The 19,712-nt window shown below is 34.1% G+C and overlaps 1 protein-coding gene across 1 annotated transcript; it reads left to right on the plus strand.

Moving 5' to 3' along the window:
• Nucleotides 1–9,578: 9,578 nt before the first annotated feature.
• On the plus strand, nt 9,579–19,192 carry LOC7496532 (ADP-ribosylation factor GTPase-activating protein AGD3). Its single transcript, XM_002303713.4, has 19 exons — nt 9,579–10,662; nt 11,179–11,255; nt 11,900–12,000; nt 12,250–12,320; nt 12,880–12,942; nt 13,352–13,396; nt 14,130–14,195; nt 14,286–14,333; nt 14,463–14,558; nt 14,648–14,689; nt 15,548–15,763; nt 15,855–15,986; nt 16,090–16,314; nt 16,485–16,571; nt 16,645–16,977; nt 17,535–17,680; nt 17,783–17,876; nt 18,034–18,524; nt 18,701–19,192. The coding sequence occupies exons 1-19, from the start codon at nt 10,618–10,620 to the stop codon at nt 18,813–18,815; spliced, it is 2,493 nt and encodes an 830-aa protein (XP_002303749.1). The 5' UTR covers nt 9,579–10,617; the 3' UTR covers nt 18,816–19,192.
• The last annotated feature ends 520 nt before the right edge of the window (nt 19,193–19,712 follow it).

Genomic DNA, 19,712 nt, shown 5'->3' on the forward strand with positions numbered 1-19,712 from the left:
TAGACCGATTCAGTTCATGCTTCGGGTTCCGGATTTTAACTGGGTTAATTTTTAAAAAATAAAATCAAAACAATATTATTTTGATAAAAAAAACCAAAAATTAACAGATTACAACCGGAATTTTAACCGGGTTATCGGGTCATATCAGATTTTTTCTTTTCCTGTTTTTTTTCAACCCAACCTGGTTGTTATCCTGATCAACTAGTTGTACTAATTGTATTTTAAAATTATAATAATTATTAGAAGATGATGATGCACGACTCTCTTCTTTTTTTTTCTTTTTTGTCTGCTCTCTGGGTATCTCCCCTCTAAGGATTTTTTATTTGCTCTTCTTGTCTTTATCTCTTTTGTTTTGTTTATATATATATATAGTGATATGTATTTATAAAACAGGATTTTTAAAGTTTCAAATAACATAAACTTATTTTTCTTAATTAAAATTTTAAATAAAAAGGTTAAATATATCATGATATCTTATTTGAACCGATATCAAGGGAAAACAAAAACACAGTAAAGTCTCCTCTAATTTTTTCATAAATTAACACATCACACCCTTTTTTCAATTTGTTGGGTTGGGTCGGGTTTTACAATTATGTGTGGTGGTTTGCATTTTGGGTCATGTACTTTGATTTTCTGGGTTTCTACGAGATCGTGGCCTAATATATTGGGCGTGAGTTTTGACTTTCTCTGTCCAGATTTTAAGAATTCTGTGAATTTAGGCTGGAGTGTAAAGGGATTGGATGTGTTCTATGTTTTCCAAAATATTACCGATCATGTTTGTTACATTGTTATTTGAAGATATTATAATTATATTTATTTTAAATTATAAATTGTTATCATTTAATAACTAATCATTCCAAAATTTTGATAGTTACTGTAATATAGTTTAATTACAACTCAAAAGGTGCAGTATTATCTTTAAAAAAATAAATACTATTTACTTTGTAATTAACAAGTAAATAATTATGAACTGTTAAGTGGATTTATTTAATGTGACGTTAAAATGCTATATAATCTCTTTATGATTTTCTTAATTGCTATGTTTTTTATTACTTTAGAAAAGAAAAAAAAAAGTATTTTTTAAATTATAAATAAAATTTATTATGAACGCACTTATCACACAATAAACATTATTTTTCTGTGTCATAAACTTGATAGCACTAATTATAATGACTTTAAGTAACTACGTTAAGTCCCAAAAATAATATTTTAATTCCTCTTCAATAAAAATGTCTAATATACAGGATGTTGTATTATATGATAATTATAATGGTTACCATTTCCTTTTTTTTGTTATTCCGTGTTTGGTCCCTTTTTCCGAGCCCAAAAACAAAAACAAAAACAGTAAGGTTTGCTTTTGGTTTTTGTTTTGCCGCTTAATTCCTCTGGGGTTTGAAGAAGAAAAAAAGCGTCTTTTTCTAATAATACAGAGAGAGAAAGAAAATCATCTAGGTGGTGGTCCAGTGATAAGAGTTTGGGACCAAGAGGTTTGCTTTTTCTGTGGTCTCAGGTTCGAGCCCTATGGTTGCTCATATGATGGCCACTGGAGGCTTACATGGTCGCTAACTTCAGGACCCGTGGGATTAGTTGAAGTGCGCGCAAGCTGGCCCGGACACCCACGTTAAACTAAAAAAAAAAAAAGAGAAAGAAAGAGAAAATTAAAGAATATGTAGATGCATTGATAAAACTAGCTGGATGGCTCTCGGGCGCTAGGTCAATTATTTTTACAGTGTAAGGAGCGTGACATCAATGTTTTCAAGTAAGTAAGGAAAATATAAGATAAGAAAAATCTAAGATTAAGATAATAAAAAAAAACTGCCCATGCTGTTAGAAGAAAAACAAACTAAAAAATAATATAAAACAAGTATTTCATATTCAATCAATTAATTTAATCTAATTTAAAAACAAAAATCTTTATAAAAAAAAACTAAATTCAACAGAGATCAGGAAAAAAAAATCTAAGGTAATCCGTGTTTTTTTCCAAAACAAACGGAAAATCTCATAAAAAGCAGAAAAAAATGCAAGAAAATGTTTGAGGATGGAATTGAAAAAAAAAACAAAAAAAACAACTAAATCCGAGTGAACTTTTTAGAATTTGTTTAATCTCTCAAACTCGTGACTCGTCAAATTTCATATCCGGATCCAACTAAGAAATTCAATATCTGATGAATTTAATGTTAAATAATAAAATAAATTAATTTAATTAAAAAATCCCTTTTAAAAAAGCAAGATTTAACAAAGACGAGAAAAAAACCCGAGGTAATACTAGACAAATTTAATGTTGAAAAGTTGAAATAAATTAATTTAATCTAGTTAAAAAATTTCTTTTTAAAAGCTAGATCTAGCAAAGACTAGAAAAAAAAACGAGGAAACCTGTGTTTTTCTCAAAACGACTGAAAAGTCTCGTAGAAAGCGAAAAAAATAATGGATGATGAAATAAAAAGGAAAAAAAAAGATTTAAAAAGAAAAAAAAACTAAGCAAACTCGGTTTAATATATCAAACTCATAACCCATTAGCTCTAGACCTGAACTCAATTAATAAGCTCAACACCAGATAAATTTAATGTCAAATGATAAAATCGCAAAAAAAAAATCAAACTAGAAAAAATCCAAGGTAAAAATATAGCAATAAAAAATAAGGATAAAATTCGATAAGAAAAAAAACTAAAGGAGGATGAAATTGAAAAAAAAATAATCAATTTTGAAAACTATTTTAAGTAAAATAAATTGTAATAAAAAATAGAAACTAAATTTAACACATGAAAAAACTTAAGAGATATGAAATTGAAAATAAACTATAAATTATTTGAAATAAAATAAATATTAATAAAAAAAATATAAACTATATCCGAAGAAAAAATTAATTTAAGGGTTCCATTGAATATTTTTTAGGGTCACCATGGTTTTCTAGAATGAGAGAAAAAAACAAAAAGAAATGATCGTTGATGGCGAAGTGGGGGTGATAAAGTCACACACATTGTCTAGGCAGGTAAGGACCATTGAGAGGATTCTATTGCTACCTTAGAAGCACTGTTTGGCCAAGCAAAGCCTCTGCACATGCCGCCATAACTTTCCTAAAATTCCCACGCGCTTTCTTATAAATTATTTAAATAATATTATATATTTGTTAAAAGATGCATCAACTTTTTTATCAGATCTATTATTACTGAAAAAAGAAGAGAAAATACACAAATACCCTAGCATATCATTATTTGTTTTTTTGGCTTATAGAAGTAATTTCAGTAATTTGTCGTGCAATTAAACCTGAAAAGTCAAAAAGGCCTCTAAATAAGAGATACATGCCAATTTTTTTTAAGGGTAAAGAAGTTATTATACTATGTAAAAAAAAGGTGTGTAGACTAATTTTCTCTCAATTAATTCAGGAAAATACCCTTGAAAGTAACCCTTGTCTGTAAAGGCCAATTTGCTCTCAATTAATTTAGGAAAATACCCCTAAAAACAACTCTTGTAAATTTTGCCGAGAAGTAAAAAAGACACATCGATATAATCCACAATATTTCTAATTCTATATACACAGTAAATAGCTTATCCATTTTAGGTTTTTTTTTTTAATAAAGATAGAATTAAAACTCAAGTTTTAGTTTGAGTTGCAAACCCATCGGCAAGTAAAAAAATAAATAAAAAATGATGGTGCCAACAACTAGTTATTCTCAACCTGGTCACTTCGCCCAGTGCACCAGTGGTCAATTATTATCTCGAAAACCAGATGAATCTTCGACAATCCGTGCACCACAGCTATTGATGTTATTGGATACCGTTTAAAATATCAGTCCTGGTAACTGGAAGGCAGTAAAGTGGACAGCACTCTGGTGGCAAAAGTCATAGGCTTTTTCTAGCAGATCATGTCCCCAGCCAAGAAGAATTCGTACACCACCACCATGGCTATTCCACATGGTGGCTTTCCTTTCGAGGAGGATAGAATCAAGCCGAGCACAGGAACGATTTGCAATTTTTTTAGCGCCCAGAGTTGGACCCAGAGAAAATTACGTCACCACCAGGCCCAGCGGAAATGGATGTAGCCATGTAGGGTACAGCATGTTGATCAGGGACAGTTTTCCTTCGTCGTCTAATTCTATTTAATTAGACAATTAAAGGATGTAATTGAAATAATATTCTTTTTTAAAATAAAGATAGCTGCATCTCTATTTATATGAAAAATGAATCACTGTAAAAACAACATTTATTCGAGGGGGTTTAATATTTTCCGTCTAGGCCTGGATAATGATCTTAGACAGAGTGGTAATATTGCTTCACATTGAATACTTTAATGATTCGATTTAAAAGGATAGTTTTTTTTCTTCTTCTTTCCGACCAAATCAAGACGCCGGCTATAAACTGTTGCAAAGCCTTGTCCTTCGTCCGAAAATGACAAATACGGTGCACGAGATGCAGATAGCATCTAGAGCCAACCAAATTTTCTTCAAGACGTTAAGGCTTAGCCTGACAAATTTGACTGAGTGAACATATAAAAAGAGAAGAAAAGAAAGGCAACTGGTCAAAAAGAAAACAACATAGGCCATAGTTGTCGTCGTCACAGAGTTTCTCTATGCTCGCTTTCGGTTTTTTCAGGAAGTGGAGAGCTTTTCTTCGAATTTTAGCTTATAAAAATTAGCTTTGAGGATTTTTTTATCATTAAAAAATTATAAAAATTAGCTTGAGAATATCTTTTATCACAAAAAGAATCACGATGAATGAATGATAATTTAAGTTTTTCTTCGAGTCCTGTATATATATTTTAACATTGGTTGTTAACCATCTAGTAGTTGATCTAACGATAAAAGTTTGAGATTAAAAGGTTTGTTTTCCCTGTAATTTAAGGTTCGAGCCCTGTAATTGCTAATATGATGACTACTAGAGATTATATAGTCATTAACTTCAGGGACCGTGAGATTAGTCGAGGTACGTGCAAGCTGACCCGAACACACACGTTAATAAAAAAAAATTCAGTTGTTGCTTGTCAAAAAAAAATTGTGTTTTTTAATATGAATAAAATCAAATCAATTACATCAAAACTAAAGGATACATGAAATATTTTTTTAACGTCTTGGATCAATATTTTCATGAGTTCCAAGGGGTTATAAATTTTTTTTTATTCTTGGAGTTTTTTTAAAAAAAATCAGCATGGTAGATTTTTTTTTTTTAAGATGACACAATGTTAAAAAATGCACATTTAAATTTGAAGATTGAATTTATATATATAAATTATTGATTCGTTAAGGAGCTTAGGATAGGAACGCATGTACCGTATAACACATACATAGAGAATCAATTTTTGAAGAAAATGGATATGAAACGGTGAGTATGTCGATAAAAAAACAATAATTTACTTATTTCATTCCTTTGAAAAATAGATGTGCAGTGAATATGAAAAATAATGTTTTTTTACGAGAAACGTTACGAGCTCGTAACGGATCCTGACCTGCATAGTAGCAGTAAAAAGGTGAAGATATGCCTTTCGTTTTTGCTTTAACAGTGATGGATATTTTTAAAGAGACAAATGTATAAACTTTGTTAACTGTAGCTGGTAAGCATGGCAGGGTACATGCCTTTACTGCTAGCCATTCATCACCTAGTCTATCTAAAATTTGATGATTTGTACACTCAATATATATATATATATATATATATATATATATAAAAGAATACAATAATATTTTCAGTTTAATTTATTTATATATATATTTATATTTAAATTAACACTAACCACTCATAATAAACATATTATTGAAAATTCTAATTTTTTTATGTATTTAATCTTAGTTATTTTAATATATATATATAAAAAGCTATAATTACAAATTACAGAAATAGTCTAAGAATATACAATAATTTCCAACTTATATAAATCACTGCAATAAATTCCACCTCATCATTATGAACAACACAATTCCTTTGTATTATATCCTGATCAATCGATCCTTGACCATATTAATTACTTTCTAACTCTTCACTTTTAATTAATCTTATTCCAGTAATTTACTTTTCCTATCACACTTATAATTACCTCTCATTGATGACCTTATATTGTGTGGCACAGGTGTTTTATCGATAGTGTGACCTATCTTGTATGATCACATTAATTCAGGCCATGTTTTAAATCTCTTTTACGAGAGCACTCAAGGAACACCGAATTTAAAGGTTCATATTAAGAGATCTATTCATAATTATTTATAATCATCGCCTACGCTCGCAGACTAGCTTATCGATTTTCTTATGATAACCCTACTCATATGGTTAGTTTATCAATTTTTAATCGGTGACCCATATTTCATGTGGTCAGCTCATTAATTTCCTTGCAATAGCTCCACTCATGTGGTTGACTTGTTGATTTCTAATCGATCATCCCCTCTACTTATGTGGTTGACTTATTGATTTCTAATCGATCATCCCCACTCATGTGACCGACTCATCAATTTCTTTACGATAAACCCACTCACATGGACGACTGATCAATTCCCAATCGATGGCCTCCACTTATGTGGTCGACTCGTCAATCTTTGTATGATAGCCCCACTCACATGGTTGACTTATCGATTTTTAATTGGTGGTTCCACTCATGTGATCAGCTTATCAATTTACTCACGACAACCCCACTCACACGGTTGGCTTATTGATTTTCAATCGGTGACCCTCACTCATGTGACCGACTCATAAGTTTCCTCACAATAGAACATGGTCAGCTTATCAATTTTTTTTTTGAATTCTCGTATAATTCTTATTTCTTTTTCTTTTCTGGTCTTTTACATACACTTTTCAACCTCTATATATATATATATATATATATATATATATATGAACTTCATACTCCGATAAAAGTTCATAACATTTGTTGATCTATACAATTAGCCATTCTTCCCAATAACATAGCTCCACACACGTAATATCATGTCAACCAACATTTTATTTCACAGTTTCATTTAACTCCTTTCTCTTGCCAACATATTTTCATGGTCGACCCTACTATTTGGAATTTCCATAATCTTTCTTCTAGTTATTTTTATTTCTTTCATTTATTTAGATATTAGTTCATATAAACTTGAGTATTTGACATCAAGGTGTATATTTTTTCTAAATTTTTATAATATAACCTATGCGTTTATAATAAAATCCTACAATACATTTACCTTCTGATCAATTTCACTCTTTCCATTATAATTCACACACATGTCATCAAAATAACATGAAATTTCAAAAGATTTACTCAAATCTTCCTCCCTCCTATCCCCTCAATTTTGTTCAGCCCTGGAGTATTGCATTATTAATTCTTGGATTTATTTTTAATCACCATCACTAATTTACTCTATTCTTAATTGTTCCATGTTTATTACCTATTTTACACGTAACTTTACATTTTCCCCAGATTTTCCTCATAAATATTGGGTGAAAAAACCATACCCCCCAACTTAAATAACATAGATTAAAGGGTATGAGATACCGTATCAAATAAGTTTGAACCCAATTTGCCTTCTGCTTTGCAGGTTTCTCCTCTCTCTTTCAATTTTCTTGTTTTCTCTCACTAACCCTCACTTTCTTTCACTTTAAGCACTCTCTAATCTTGTGTTCACGAGTTAAATTGTAGTAATCTATATATGACAATCTAAACTTGGTCTGTACACAAGAAATTTGCATAAAAACAATGAAGAAAGATTAAGAAGCTCTCATTCTTTCATCTATGGCTAGCGGGTTGAATATAAGGGAGGGGGCAGGAATTTTTCTCAAAATTACATTTTTGCCATCAACTCTTTCTGTTTGTTTTCACATTTTAAAAGCGTTTTTAAAAAAATTTGAATTTTTTTTTCTTTGCTTCAAATTAATATTTTTTGGTATTTTTAAATTATTTTAATGTGCTGATATCAAAAATAATTTTTAAAAAATAAAAAAAATATTATTTTGATACATTTCTGAGTGAAAAACACTTTTAAAAGCAACCGCAACCACACTCAGGCTCTGAGTTATAGGTAATTCTCTGAGTTTTCAATAAAATCTTATACTGAATTGAAACAAATCTATTTATATTTCTTAACTAACCTTTCTGAGTTTATCTCATCCTCGATTTACATTATTAGTTATTTTATTTATTATTTTTTTCATTTGAAATCTTTATTGTAATTTAAAATTTATACTTACTTGTTTTTATTCTCAACCCTAAGGGTCCGCTACTAATGATTTTTATTTTATTTTATCTTATTGATTTATTTTGTGAAATTTTAAATATTCATTTAAACTTGTTTAAAATATACTTTACTTGCATGTTTTTTTTTAAAAAAAATTTAAAAATTTAACTTGAGGTTTACAAAGGTTGATTTACTGTACCAAGATCAATGACACTAGATAAAAGTCTCTCAAGATCTACCTCTTTTTTTAATGTTAAAGAAAACAGCATGCTTAAGATTTTCAACAACTAGATTTGTTTTTAATTATATCAGATTGAGATTAATGTTTACTAGAAAAAACATGCAAAAACATTACTAACTTCTCGAATCCGTAACCGCAATGAAGCAGGGCAAGCAACTAGTTCCATCTAAAATTTGATGCTCTGAACAGCCAATAAAAAGCCAGCATCACACTAGGCAGGTGAAGTGATTTTAGATCAATAGACTCTATTACTCTAACCAAATTTCTTATGATCGAGGTACATCGGACACTTATAAAAAAATGATTTTCTAAAATAACATATACTTTTTTTTTTGCTTAACCCACCACAGTACTATATATATATATATATGTATATATATTCCGTTTTGACATGACTCCTGCCACGCTCGTGCAGCAGCATCAAGTAACGAAGAGAGAAAAGAGATGATTGATTGACACCATTGATTCCTTTGATTTGTTTTGTGGGAGAATAATCACCTTTTTTTTTTTCTCGTACTTTCCATGCCACTTTTTGTATATGCTTGCTTGAATACATCCTGAGATTATGATCTACAATGTCAAAGATGCATGACACATCTTAACTTACAAGATTGACGCGTTTGTTGGAGGTTTAATGGCTTGTTGTTGTATTTTGAAATTTTTTTTTTAAAAATTTAAATTTTATTTATTTTTTTATTTTAAATTAATTTATTTTGGTATTTTTAGATCATTTCAATACGTTGATTTTAAAAAATAAAAAAAATATTATTTTAATATATTTTTAAATAAAAAACACTTTGAAAATAACCGTAACCACTCTTTCAAACAAGCTATCAAAACAGTTACCGAGACTTTCTTTCATTTATTTTAATGCATGCAATTACCACTCTTCAACAACTATTGCGTTATTAGTTAAGAAACTTTTATTTTCGCGTAGCTTACAATCCATGCCAACATAAATGTTGAGTATAAAGTATAATAATCTCGAGGTTTCATTTAATTGATAAAAAGAACTTTTTCTTAAAAAGAAACAGCAGGTTCCTGTAATTTTCTGGGTATTGTCAAGAGCACTTGAAAAACACACATGGTGCCTCAACGGTGTGCGTGATTACCGAGAAGTCGTCGTATACGGGTCCCAGCAGCTCGAAGGAAGGAAGGATATGCTTCTCCGTTTTTAAGATACGGAAGGAGGAAGTGGTATCGCTGTCATAAATTTTTTAAGTTGTAATAAATATTTTGAATCCATTTTCTTGTTTCTTTTTTCCTTTTCAGGGGTAGTACTTACTGGTGGTGCTATCATTTTCTTCGTGTCTCCACTCGAGAATGGTAAGTAGAGAAGAGAGAAATTTTGTCTGGGGCCCGCTACTTCCCATGCTGAGTGTGCTCGACAGCAGCATCTTTCAGATTCGATGCTCCTCTACCCCACGCCCAAAGCCTCCACTCAAACTCACCTTCTTATCATTTACTGGCTCCGTTGCTTAGGTACTTTGGTATTGACTGGTTGAAGACTACACGCGCTTGTAAGGGCGTTGGTGAAACTGGTCTTCCATGCTTCTTTCTTACCGTGTAAAGGTAACCACTGTCAGTAGCTCTCAGACCGATCGCAAGCTACTCGAATGGTCGCTGCTAAACGACACCGTTGGATTTGAAGATTGAAACGACGTTGTTTGGTGGGAAATCTTAATCCTCGAACTCTGTTAAAATCGCCATCTCTCCACTAAATTTGGCTCGCAAAACTGAAAAGTAAAGTCCCAATTTGGCCAAAAGAAAAATAAAAAGAATCCAAAAAAAAAAAAACAGAGACTCTCTCTCTCACTCGGTGTGTTTAGTGCTTTTATCTATGCTTTTGTGCTGTTGTGTGTGTTTCTGTCCGTTCGACAATTCCATGTTTTAATGAATGAAGTGGCTTGATAGATCCACTCAATTTCCAAGACTTCCTTAAACACACACAAATCTCGTGTTTTCTTACCTCGCCTAGGGTTTCTTTCTTCTTCTTTTGTTCACTCTCCTAGGGTTTTTAAAAACCAGAATAAACAAACAAGCAAAAAAAGCAAGAAGATAAAAAAATATGTAAAAATAAGAGCTCTCTAAAGTTTTTGATTAGTATATTTTTAAGAAGTGGCGACTGGGATCGGAGTGAAAGAAGGCAAGATCTCAAGTCAATTGTGATGATACTAGGTTCGATCGAGCATTTGTTGGAATGTTAATTAGAGTTAATAGTGAAGAATCGAGGTATCAAAAATGCATTTCACAAAGCTCGATGACTCTCCTATGTTTCGAAAGCAGGTTTGTGCTCTTGCCTTCTCTCTCTTTCCGTGTGCTTTGTTTTGTAAGGAATTGAAGCTTTGTTAAAGTAACCTTGATGATTGCCAGCTACTTGTAGCAGTGGTGTCCATTTCCCCCCTTCGATTTCTCCAGTTGTTTTAATATTTTATTTAAGGGAAAATGAATTAGAACGTTTAATTGATTGTGTTTTGTTAAATACAGGGCATCTATTCAAGGAAAGAGAAGTAAAATATCTATTGCTGTTGTTGTTATTTTATTAAAGGAAATTTTATTTGTGGAATGAATATGATCATGTGTGGTGTGTGCTTGAAATGTTTTAGTAATTTGTCTGATATTTAGGAGAAAATAGATCTGCATTAATAATTCGGCTTTACCATTGCTACTCTTATATGTCTCCTGTTGATACTTTCCTTTTATATTTTTTCCCCTCTAAAATATATTTTTCCAAATTTATTTTGCAATAAATTGCTTGTCCCGTAGTATGGCGGGCTCTTGATAATTTATTTGGTGGAGCAGATACAATCACTGGAAGAAGATGCTGAATCATTGAGGGAGAGAAGTTTAAAGTTCTACAAAGGATGTAGAAAATACACGTATGTTCTCTACGTTTTGGTTTTTGCTTTGATTGGCATTATAAAAAGAAAAGCCTCTATTCATAGTATTTAGCTAATTAAACGATGTTGGAATTTCCTTGCAATGTTTTATATTCTTATTTTTTTAGATCAGTTGACACTATAATAAAAGCTAGCAGCTGTTGGCAGTCACTCAAGTATTTGTAAACTACCCACCACTCTTTTAGACTTCTAGTTGCAAGTTGCATGTGGACCTGAATTGAAGGACCTATGCATTACAGGGCTCAGGATTCCTGGATTTGATTTTCTTGCTTCAGAACCCAGTTATTTTGACATAGACAGGAGTGCGGGATATGATTCCCAAAATTAAGAAAGCAAATTCATAGCTGAAACCTGAAACCGCGTCCCTTTTCTTATTCTTCATAGCACCCCAAGTACTGAAATTCATCACTAAGAGTCCCTGCTTAAAGATAAAACAGTTTTTATATTAATTTATGTTTTTTTAAGGTGGTCAAGTTTGTTCAAATATTCCAAGTTAGTCAAGACTGTGAACCTGTTTGGCATTATATGCAGTTGCATTTTCTTTCTTTCTCTCACTTATCTATGTTACAAGCAATGGGTTTGTGAAGAATTTACCTATGTGCTCTTTTTTTCCTTACTTGCAGTGAAGGGCTGGGGGAGGCATATGATGGGGACGTTGGTTTTGCTAGTGCTTTAGAAACATTTGGTGGAGGGCATAACGATCCTATTAGTTTGGCTTTTGGAGGTATTTTTACTTGAAATTCTATTTATTTGTTGTGGCTCAGATGATGATGGACATTATTCTGTTGTGTCATTGGAGAGTTGCAAGCACCAAGACCTTTTCTTCTCTGTTGCTTGATTAGTTGTTGCCAATCAAGTGCAGTACTCATTTCAGTTTGTAGGATGTCTTAGTTCGCCCTGGTTAATCTTGGTAGTGTTGAAATTTTAATTGTGTTTATTGAGATTATTGATTGAACATCTTGTGCTAATGTAGGCCCTGTTATGACCAAATTCACCATAGCCTTGAGAGAAATTGGGACATACAAAGAAGTTCTCCGATCCCAGGTAACATTTTGTAATTTATTGCACTGAATGCTTGACACATTAACATCTCTTCTTCTAGAAGTGTTTCTGTTCTTATTGTTATAGCTTAAGCTTAGTTAATTGAATTTAAAAAAATGTGTCACTTCTGTTACAATTCCTGTACTTAGTTCGTATGCTGAAGTTTGTTGTCAAAGGGCAAGACTATTGCATACATGTCCAACTTCTTTCCCTTTACAACCCATTTGAGCACCTGATAAACGGGATCTTTCTAGATAACGTTTCAAATAGAGCAGTAAAATAAGATCATTCATACAAGAACTTCTTGATGATAAAAACTTGTAATAAACTTCACATCTAATGCAAGTCCTAGATAATCAGCTGGAGAAAGCATAGGCATCTAGTAATCCTGAGCTCAAATAGAGTATTTGAACCCATGCTACATAGAACACAGAATTTTAGTTACAATAGCTGGCATTTATTGAGCTTATCTGGAGAAAACGATCCAGTTCTTGCTCTTTCTTAAGAAAAAAAATGTTTTGTTCTCTGGTGTGACCTGAGCTCCTTTCCTTTTGCTTTTCAGGTTGAACATATGCTGAATGACAGATTATTACACTTTGTCAATATTGATTTGCTTGAGGTGAAGGTACTTAATATTGCCAAATGCCTATCATTGTCTCCTTATGATGGTCAATGAATGTCACGCAAATCTGGGGGGAAGGCCAAGCAACCAAGTTCATGCAAAATATAAATTTTGCAAGGCTGTGATGTGACTTTTCCTTATATTGTAACATAAATATAGTACCATTTAGGATTGATTTATTGATAGCCATCCAACTTTCTGTGCTGCTCTCTCCCATCAGATCCACATTCTCCAAATTTGTTTGTTCAACTCTTGATTATTGTGAGATCTCTAAGGAGTTTTATTGTTTCCCTGTTGTGAAATTGCAAATTTGTTTTCATGGTTTCATTTGATGTGTCTGTACACTTTAATGCTCCCCAATTCCTGGATATTGCGTTTAATTGCTACTTTAAAAAATCTTCTCTTAATGCAGGAAGCAAGGAAGCGTTTTGACAAGGCTAGCCTTCTTTACGACCAGGTATTTCCCTCTTTATAAGATTTTTAATATCTTGCCATCTTTTTAGATGCCATTTGATTGAATGAACTTATCATGGTAATTTAACATTTTTTCAGAATAATTCTAGACTCTTAGTACCATTAACTATGAAGTTGACTGCTAGTCAGAAATGTTGGGATGAACCTATAATGGTCTTTGTTCAGTCTAAGGAAATCTTTGCTATTGCAATAATGCTACAGTTAAGTTTATTATCATCCCAAGCTATCTTTGCAACCTGCAATGGTAAGTGAAGTCAAACACAGCATGCAATTGAATTGCACAACTTTTAGGCTGACAAATTTAATACACTTACTGGAATTGAGCTGAAATCTGCTGCATCACACATAAAAGAAAAGACACACACACACACATGTATGTATCTTTATGTTGCTTTGGGAGGTAAGGTTTTAGTTATCGAAGGATAATTGACTTTGTGCTTCCAAAGCTCTGTTTGGCCTGGTATGTTACACATATTTCACCATGAGCCGTGGAATAGGAACTCAAGATGTGCAGTATCCACAGTAGCATGGATGTTGCATCACGTTGATGACTTGCTCATGCACTGTTAACTAGATTTTGGGGATGTTCGAGTTGTTTACACATGGCCATTGCTAATAGGGTGGATATACAGAATGCAACTTGAGCCATGAAGTTCCATACTTGAATCTATGCAAAATAGTCTTTTGTTTGTAGTTAATGTTCACATATGCGACAGGCTCGTGAGAAGTTTCTGTCACTGAGGAAAGGCACGAGGTCTGACGTGGCTATTCTTTTAGAGGAGGTATTATGATTTTGCTGCGGTTCTTATCTATGGCTGTGATCTTGAACATCCTCCATTTTATATTTCTAATTGAGTTTTGATATATACCAGGAGCTTCATAATGCAAGGGCTGTGTTTGAGCAAGCTCGCTTTCATCTAGTAAGTAAAACCCAAACTAGCTACTTCATCTACCACTCCTTTTTTTTGAAAACTTAATATAGTTAATATTAACACTTATTCTGATATTTCAAGAACTTGGATTTTATAATCTGCTCACTCTGCATCCAGGTAACTGCTATTTCTAATGTCGAAGCAAAGAAGAGGTTTGAATTTTTGGAAGCAGTCAGTGGGACAATGGATGCACATCTTCGTTACTTCAAACAGGTAGGACACATGGTGGTACTTCTGTACTTTATGGACTTGCTTTAAACTTTATCATGCATATGCTCATGTAAAACCTTTGTTGCTTGTAGGGCTATGAGCTTTTGCATCAAATGGAGCCATACATTCATCAGGTTTATTATTACTATGTATTTCTGTAGATTACTGTCAACTCTTCCAATAGTCATGTCATTATATTCAAAATATGTGAAATCTGATTATTGTTTTGAGGAAGACTATGTTTTGTTCATACTTCCTGCCAAAAAAAAAAGAGAAAGAAAGAATAAGAAGGAAAGAGAAGAAGAATAAAAGGATGATTATGCCATTCAGAAGCTCCATTGGATTTTAGTCATCAAACGACTTTGCCATTTAAGTGAGGGCTGACGAGGGAGGTTGGTGAAAGGAGATGTATTCGAGTTGCTTATTCATCGATAGGCCTCTCCTTATTCATTCTTTTCTATAGGGCAGGCCTGAAGACCAACAGTCCAGCAAAGAAGCTAATACCATTACACTGTGAATGGCATTTCGTAGAATCAACCATCAATAATATGTGAGCTCTGGCCATCTTAGAAGCTTCACAATCTTGTGCTCCAATATAAATCTTAGCTTTTGGGATGTTTGAATGGTGAGGAAGGTTGGTGTGGTGACCCCTACAATTTTGAAGAGGCTCTATTTTATACAAATAAATATTTGTGGATTGGCAAGTATGAGGATGTGTACAGAGGCGAGACTTTGGCAGGGTTGGTTGTCTCAATGACTAGCTAATATCAAAGTATTCAACTTGCATTTATGTGCCTAAATTTGTTTGATGGGAATTGATTTTGGTTAGTTTTTAACTTTTCTGGACTTCCTACATGTCATTAATTTTGTATGTTGAACTGTAAGGTCTTGGGTGAACATGGCACAGGGCAAGCACAATGGTAAAGAAAAAAAATGGGAAGTCTTTTCTTAGTTGACTCATGGAAACAAGACGTCTCTTGTTGTTTTTGCAGGTTTTGACTTATGCTCAACAATCAAGGGAAAGATCTAACTATGAGCAGGCATCTCTCAATGAAAGGATGCAAGAGTACAAGAGACAAATTGATCGTGAGAGTAGATGGTCTTCCAATGGTTCTAATGGATCTCCAAATGGAGACGGTATACAAGCCATTGGTAGAAGTTCACACAAAATGATAGAGGCTGTTATGCAATCCGCTGCAAAGGGGAAGGTGTGTAGAACTTTTACACCTATGAGGGAACTTTTACAGATCCTTCTTTTCCAGGTGAATTTTACTTCTAAAACAAGAAGCAAACTTTCAGGTTCAAACTATCAGACAAGGTTATCTGTCAAAACGATCCTCTAGCTTGAGAGGTGACTGGAAAAGAAGATTTTTTGTTCTTGATAGCCGAGGAATGCTTTATTACTATCGTAAACAGAGCAGCAAACCTTCAGTGAGTAATTATGTGAAAAATAAGTTTATGTATAGAGTGCTTGAAGTTTATTCTGTTCTTGATGCCTACTGGATTTTTTCATCATGCTTGGTATGTTTTATAGGGTTCTGGCGGTCAACTTTCTGGTCAAAGGAACAGCTCTGAGCTTGGATCTGGATTGTTAAGTCGTTGGCTTTCTTCTCACCATCATGGTGGAGTGCATGATGAAAAGTCTGTTGCTCATCACACCGTGAACCTTCTTACATCAACAATCAAAGTCGATGCTGACCAGTCAGATCTGCGATTTTGCTTCAGGATCATCTCACCAACGAAGAACTACACGTTGCAGGTATGATGTGGGATGTATCTTGTATATGTGGCTTGGGAGTAAAAGCTGCCTTGCATTTTAAATATAATCACCATTGTTGATTTCTGGCAGGGACGGATAAGATGTTGTGTAATTAAGGATGTTTTCTGCAATAGATCCTTAACAATGCCTATTTATGCATGTCAGTGCAGGCAGAGAGTGCACTGGATCAAATGGATTGGATTGAAAAAATAACAGGGGTTATTGCTTCACTACTAAGCTCACAAGCTCCTGAGAGGGTAACTATTCAGAGCATTGTTGGCATTTTAATTCTCAAGACTTTTTTATGAGTGTAGTTTTGTTAAATTTCAGTGTCTCTCGGCTAGTCCCCTGGGAAGTGGTCATCATCGGTCTGCCAGTGAGAGTAGTTCATTTGAAAGTACTGATTTTGATCCTTCTGCTGTTGATGAATATGCATCTGAGAGGAGCCATGCCGCCTTACATCATGAACGAGCATTCAGAAGTTCGCAACAGCAACGAACCAGTGCAGAGAAGCCAATTGATGTGTTGCAAAGAGTTTGTGGAAATGATAAATGTGCTGATTGCGGTGCCCCTGAGCCAGATTGGGCATCTCTAAATCTTGGAGTTCTTATTTGCATTGAATGTTCTGGTGTTCACCGTAATCTTGGTGTACATATATCAAAGGTAAACTTCTTTTCAAGTTTGGAAGGTTTGATTTTTTGCAGTATTGCTTTGTGAGCCATACTTATTTCTTAATAAACATCATGCCATTAATGTTGGAAGAATGTGGGTGGTATCAAATGCTTGTTGGACAGCAATATAGACCAGTATCTGTGAAAGATGCTTCGAGCAGTTAGAATAATCATTAAATAAAGCAGTTTGCTATCATTTTCATTCATTCACACCAGATTCAGTAGCCTGAAGAATATTAGCTAGGTGGACAGACTTTGGGATGACTTGATTGACTTGTCAATTACTACTGTTTTTCACTTTATCAACAACCAGAAGATTGTATGCTGGTCCTAAGCGTCTATCTCTTTCATCTTAAAATAAATTGGCAAAGTTGCTGTATAATTGGATAATTATCTTAGCAGATTAGACAGGGTTTGAGTATATGCTGATTGTTATGGACGGCACTATTCTTGAAGGTGCTCTGGTTATGTCCATTGTTAATTCCTACTGGTGATATTAATATTGTATGTTCATCGGTCCAGCACTTAATCTGTTGAATTTAATTGCAGGTAAGGTCACTTACACTCGATGTCAAGGTGTGGGAGCCATCAGTCATAAGTTTGTTCCAGTCTCTGGGAAATGCCTTTGCTAACTCAGTCTGGGAGGAATTATTGCAATCAAGAAGTGCCTTGCAGGTTGAACTCATCCCCACAGGGTAAAGAACCATCATTGAAATAAACATTCCCTTTTATCTCAAGCTGTATATAATTACTTCTATTACTCGTTGCTAATATTCATGAATGTTCTGCCGGTGAAGCTCGTTCAAGTCCGATAAACCACAGCTGCTCTTTATCGGCAAACCCAATCCTGCCGATTCTATATCTGTAAAGGAGAAGTTTATCCATGCAAAGGTTTAACTAATAACTTTGTCCCTAGCTTTCACTTCTAGAATCTGTTCTTTTAGTTGCAGATAATTGTTCATGGTTTTTTTATTTTTTATGATTGGGATAAGCTATTGTGGACATGTTAGAACTTGGAAGTGAAATCTTGGTTTCCTTTGGATGACAGTATGCGGAAAAGGTATTTGTTCGCAAGCCTAGAGACAACCAAAATAGTCAATCAGTGGCCCAACAGATCTGGGAAGCTGTTCGTGCCAATGACAAGAAGGCTGTATACCGTCTTATTGTTCATCATGAAGCAGATGTTAGTGCTGTGTATGAGCAAGCATCTTGTAGCTCTTCCCTAACACTTGCTAAAGCGATGCTATTGCAAGAGCAGACAAACCCTGAACAACTCTCTAGCTACTCAACGGGGAATTCATTGGATAGGTCTTCCACTAGCTCTTTAAACTTTGCAGGGTCAAGTGAAGGCCTGACCTTGGAGGATCTAGATGGTTGTACCTTGCTTCACCTTGCTTGTGAAACAGCCGACATTGGCATGCTAGAACTCCTCTTACAGTATGGTGCGAATATAAATTCAACAGATTCTAGAGGTCAGACACCGCTCCACCGTTGTATTCTCAGAGGCAGACCTTTCCTTGCAAAATTGCTCCTCTCAAGGTGAATTTTACTGATCCATGTCTTGTCATGATTACATCACGCATGTGCCATACAGTTTATCACTTATCATCTTTGATATGCGCATCACTCTGTCCAGCATGCTTCCTACAAGGGAAAAAAAAAGCATTATTAAGATCTATGAAATGCTTTACTAAATTGTCCTAATGCATTTGCAGGGGAGCAGATCCACGAGCTGTTAATGGTGAAGGTAAAACCCCGCTCGAGCTTGCCATAGAGTCCGGCTTTGATGAGAGTGAGGTCCTTGCATTATTATCAGACTCAAATGGTTGACATGCTCAAGAGAGGAATATATTTGATTGGTGACTACAATGAAGCTGGAGAGTTGAAACATAAATTGGCTGTGGTATCATGCTTTTTTTTTTTGTAAGTATATTTTTAAGTTTAATCTCCATTGAAGATGTAAGCAGGGTTTGAAATAGAGGAGAGTGGTAGGTTGGCATGCCTGCCCCAGGGGCATCTCTGCAAAATTAGTCGGTCAAGGTTGTATTGATAATCTCCCCCTGGTGAGAACGAAAGGGTCTGCTATGTGAAATGGTTTTGTTTAATCAGCTTGTTTTGTTGCTTTTTGTGGTGGAGCTGAGAGGATTTAGGTTTAGGGCATTGTGTATTTGTACATTTGATTTATTCTAGTGAAGCTTTCTTGTGAATGGAAGTTTGCACCATCCAGAAAAACAAAAAAAAACCCTCAAATTTTTTAATTAGAATCAAGTGCTAGATAAATGCTGTGGAGTTGAACTGAAAGCCAACTTTTTTAATAACTTGAGAGAATTGAATTGAGAAATTTGGAACAGTCCCCAGCAGCCTGTGATTGACTAGACACTTGAACGTACCTGACAGGCATGTGCAGGTTAAAGAAAAGCCCTGGTATGATGACCAGCCATATCTCTGATGACCTGATACGCGGCAGTGCTGTCAGACTTGAGAAAGGGAGCCGGTTCGTGATTGATTTAGGAAAGAGTAGTTAGGATTGAGGGAGTCAATTGAAGGAAACATTCCACCTGATGATAAAAGAAAAGGGGGTGAAAGGAACTGGTCCTCCCTGAAATTGCTCTGCCCAGGTCTCTAAACCCAACCGTTCAAGGGAGGTGTTCTCTGCAATACGACACTGTAATGAGTCAAGCAGCAAAGGGGACTGGTTAACGTTAACAATTAATAACTAACACTACG

Source organism: Populus trichocarpa, chromosome 3, assembly GCF_000002775.5.
Source record: "Populus trichocarpa isolate Nisqually-1 chromosome 3, P.trichocarpa_v4.1, whole genome shotgun sequence".
Classification (NCBI taxonomy): Eukaryota; Viridiplantae; Streptophyta; class Magnoliopsida; order Malpighiales; family Salicaceae; genus Populus; species Populus trichocarpa.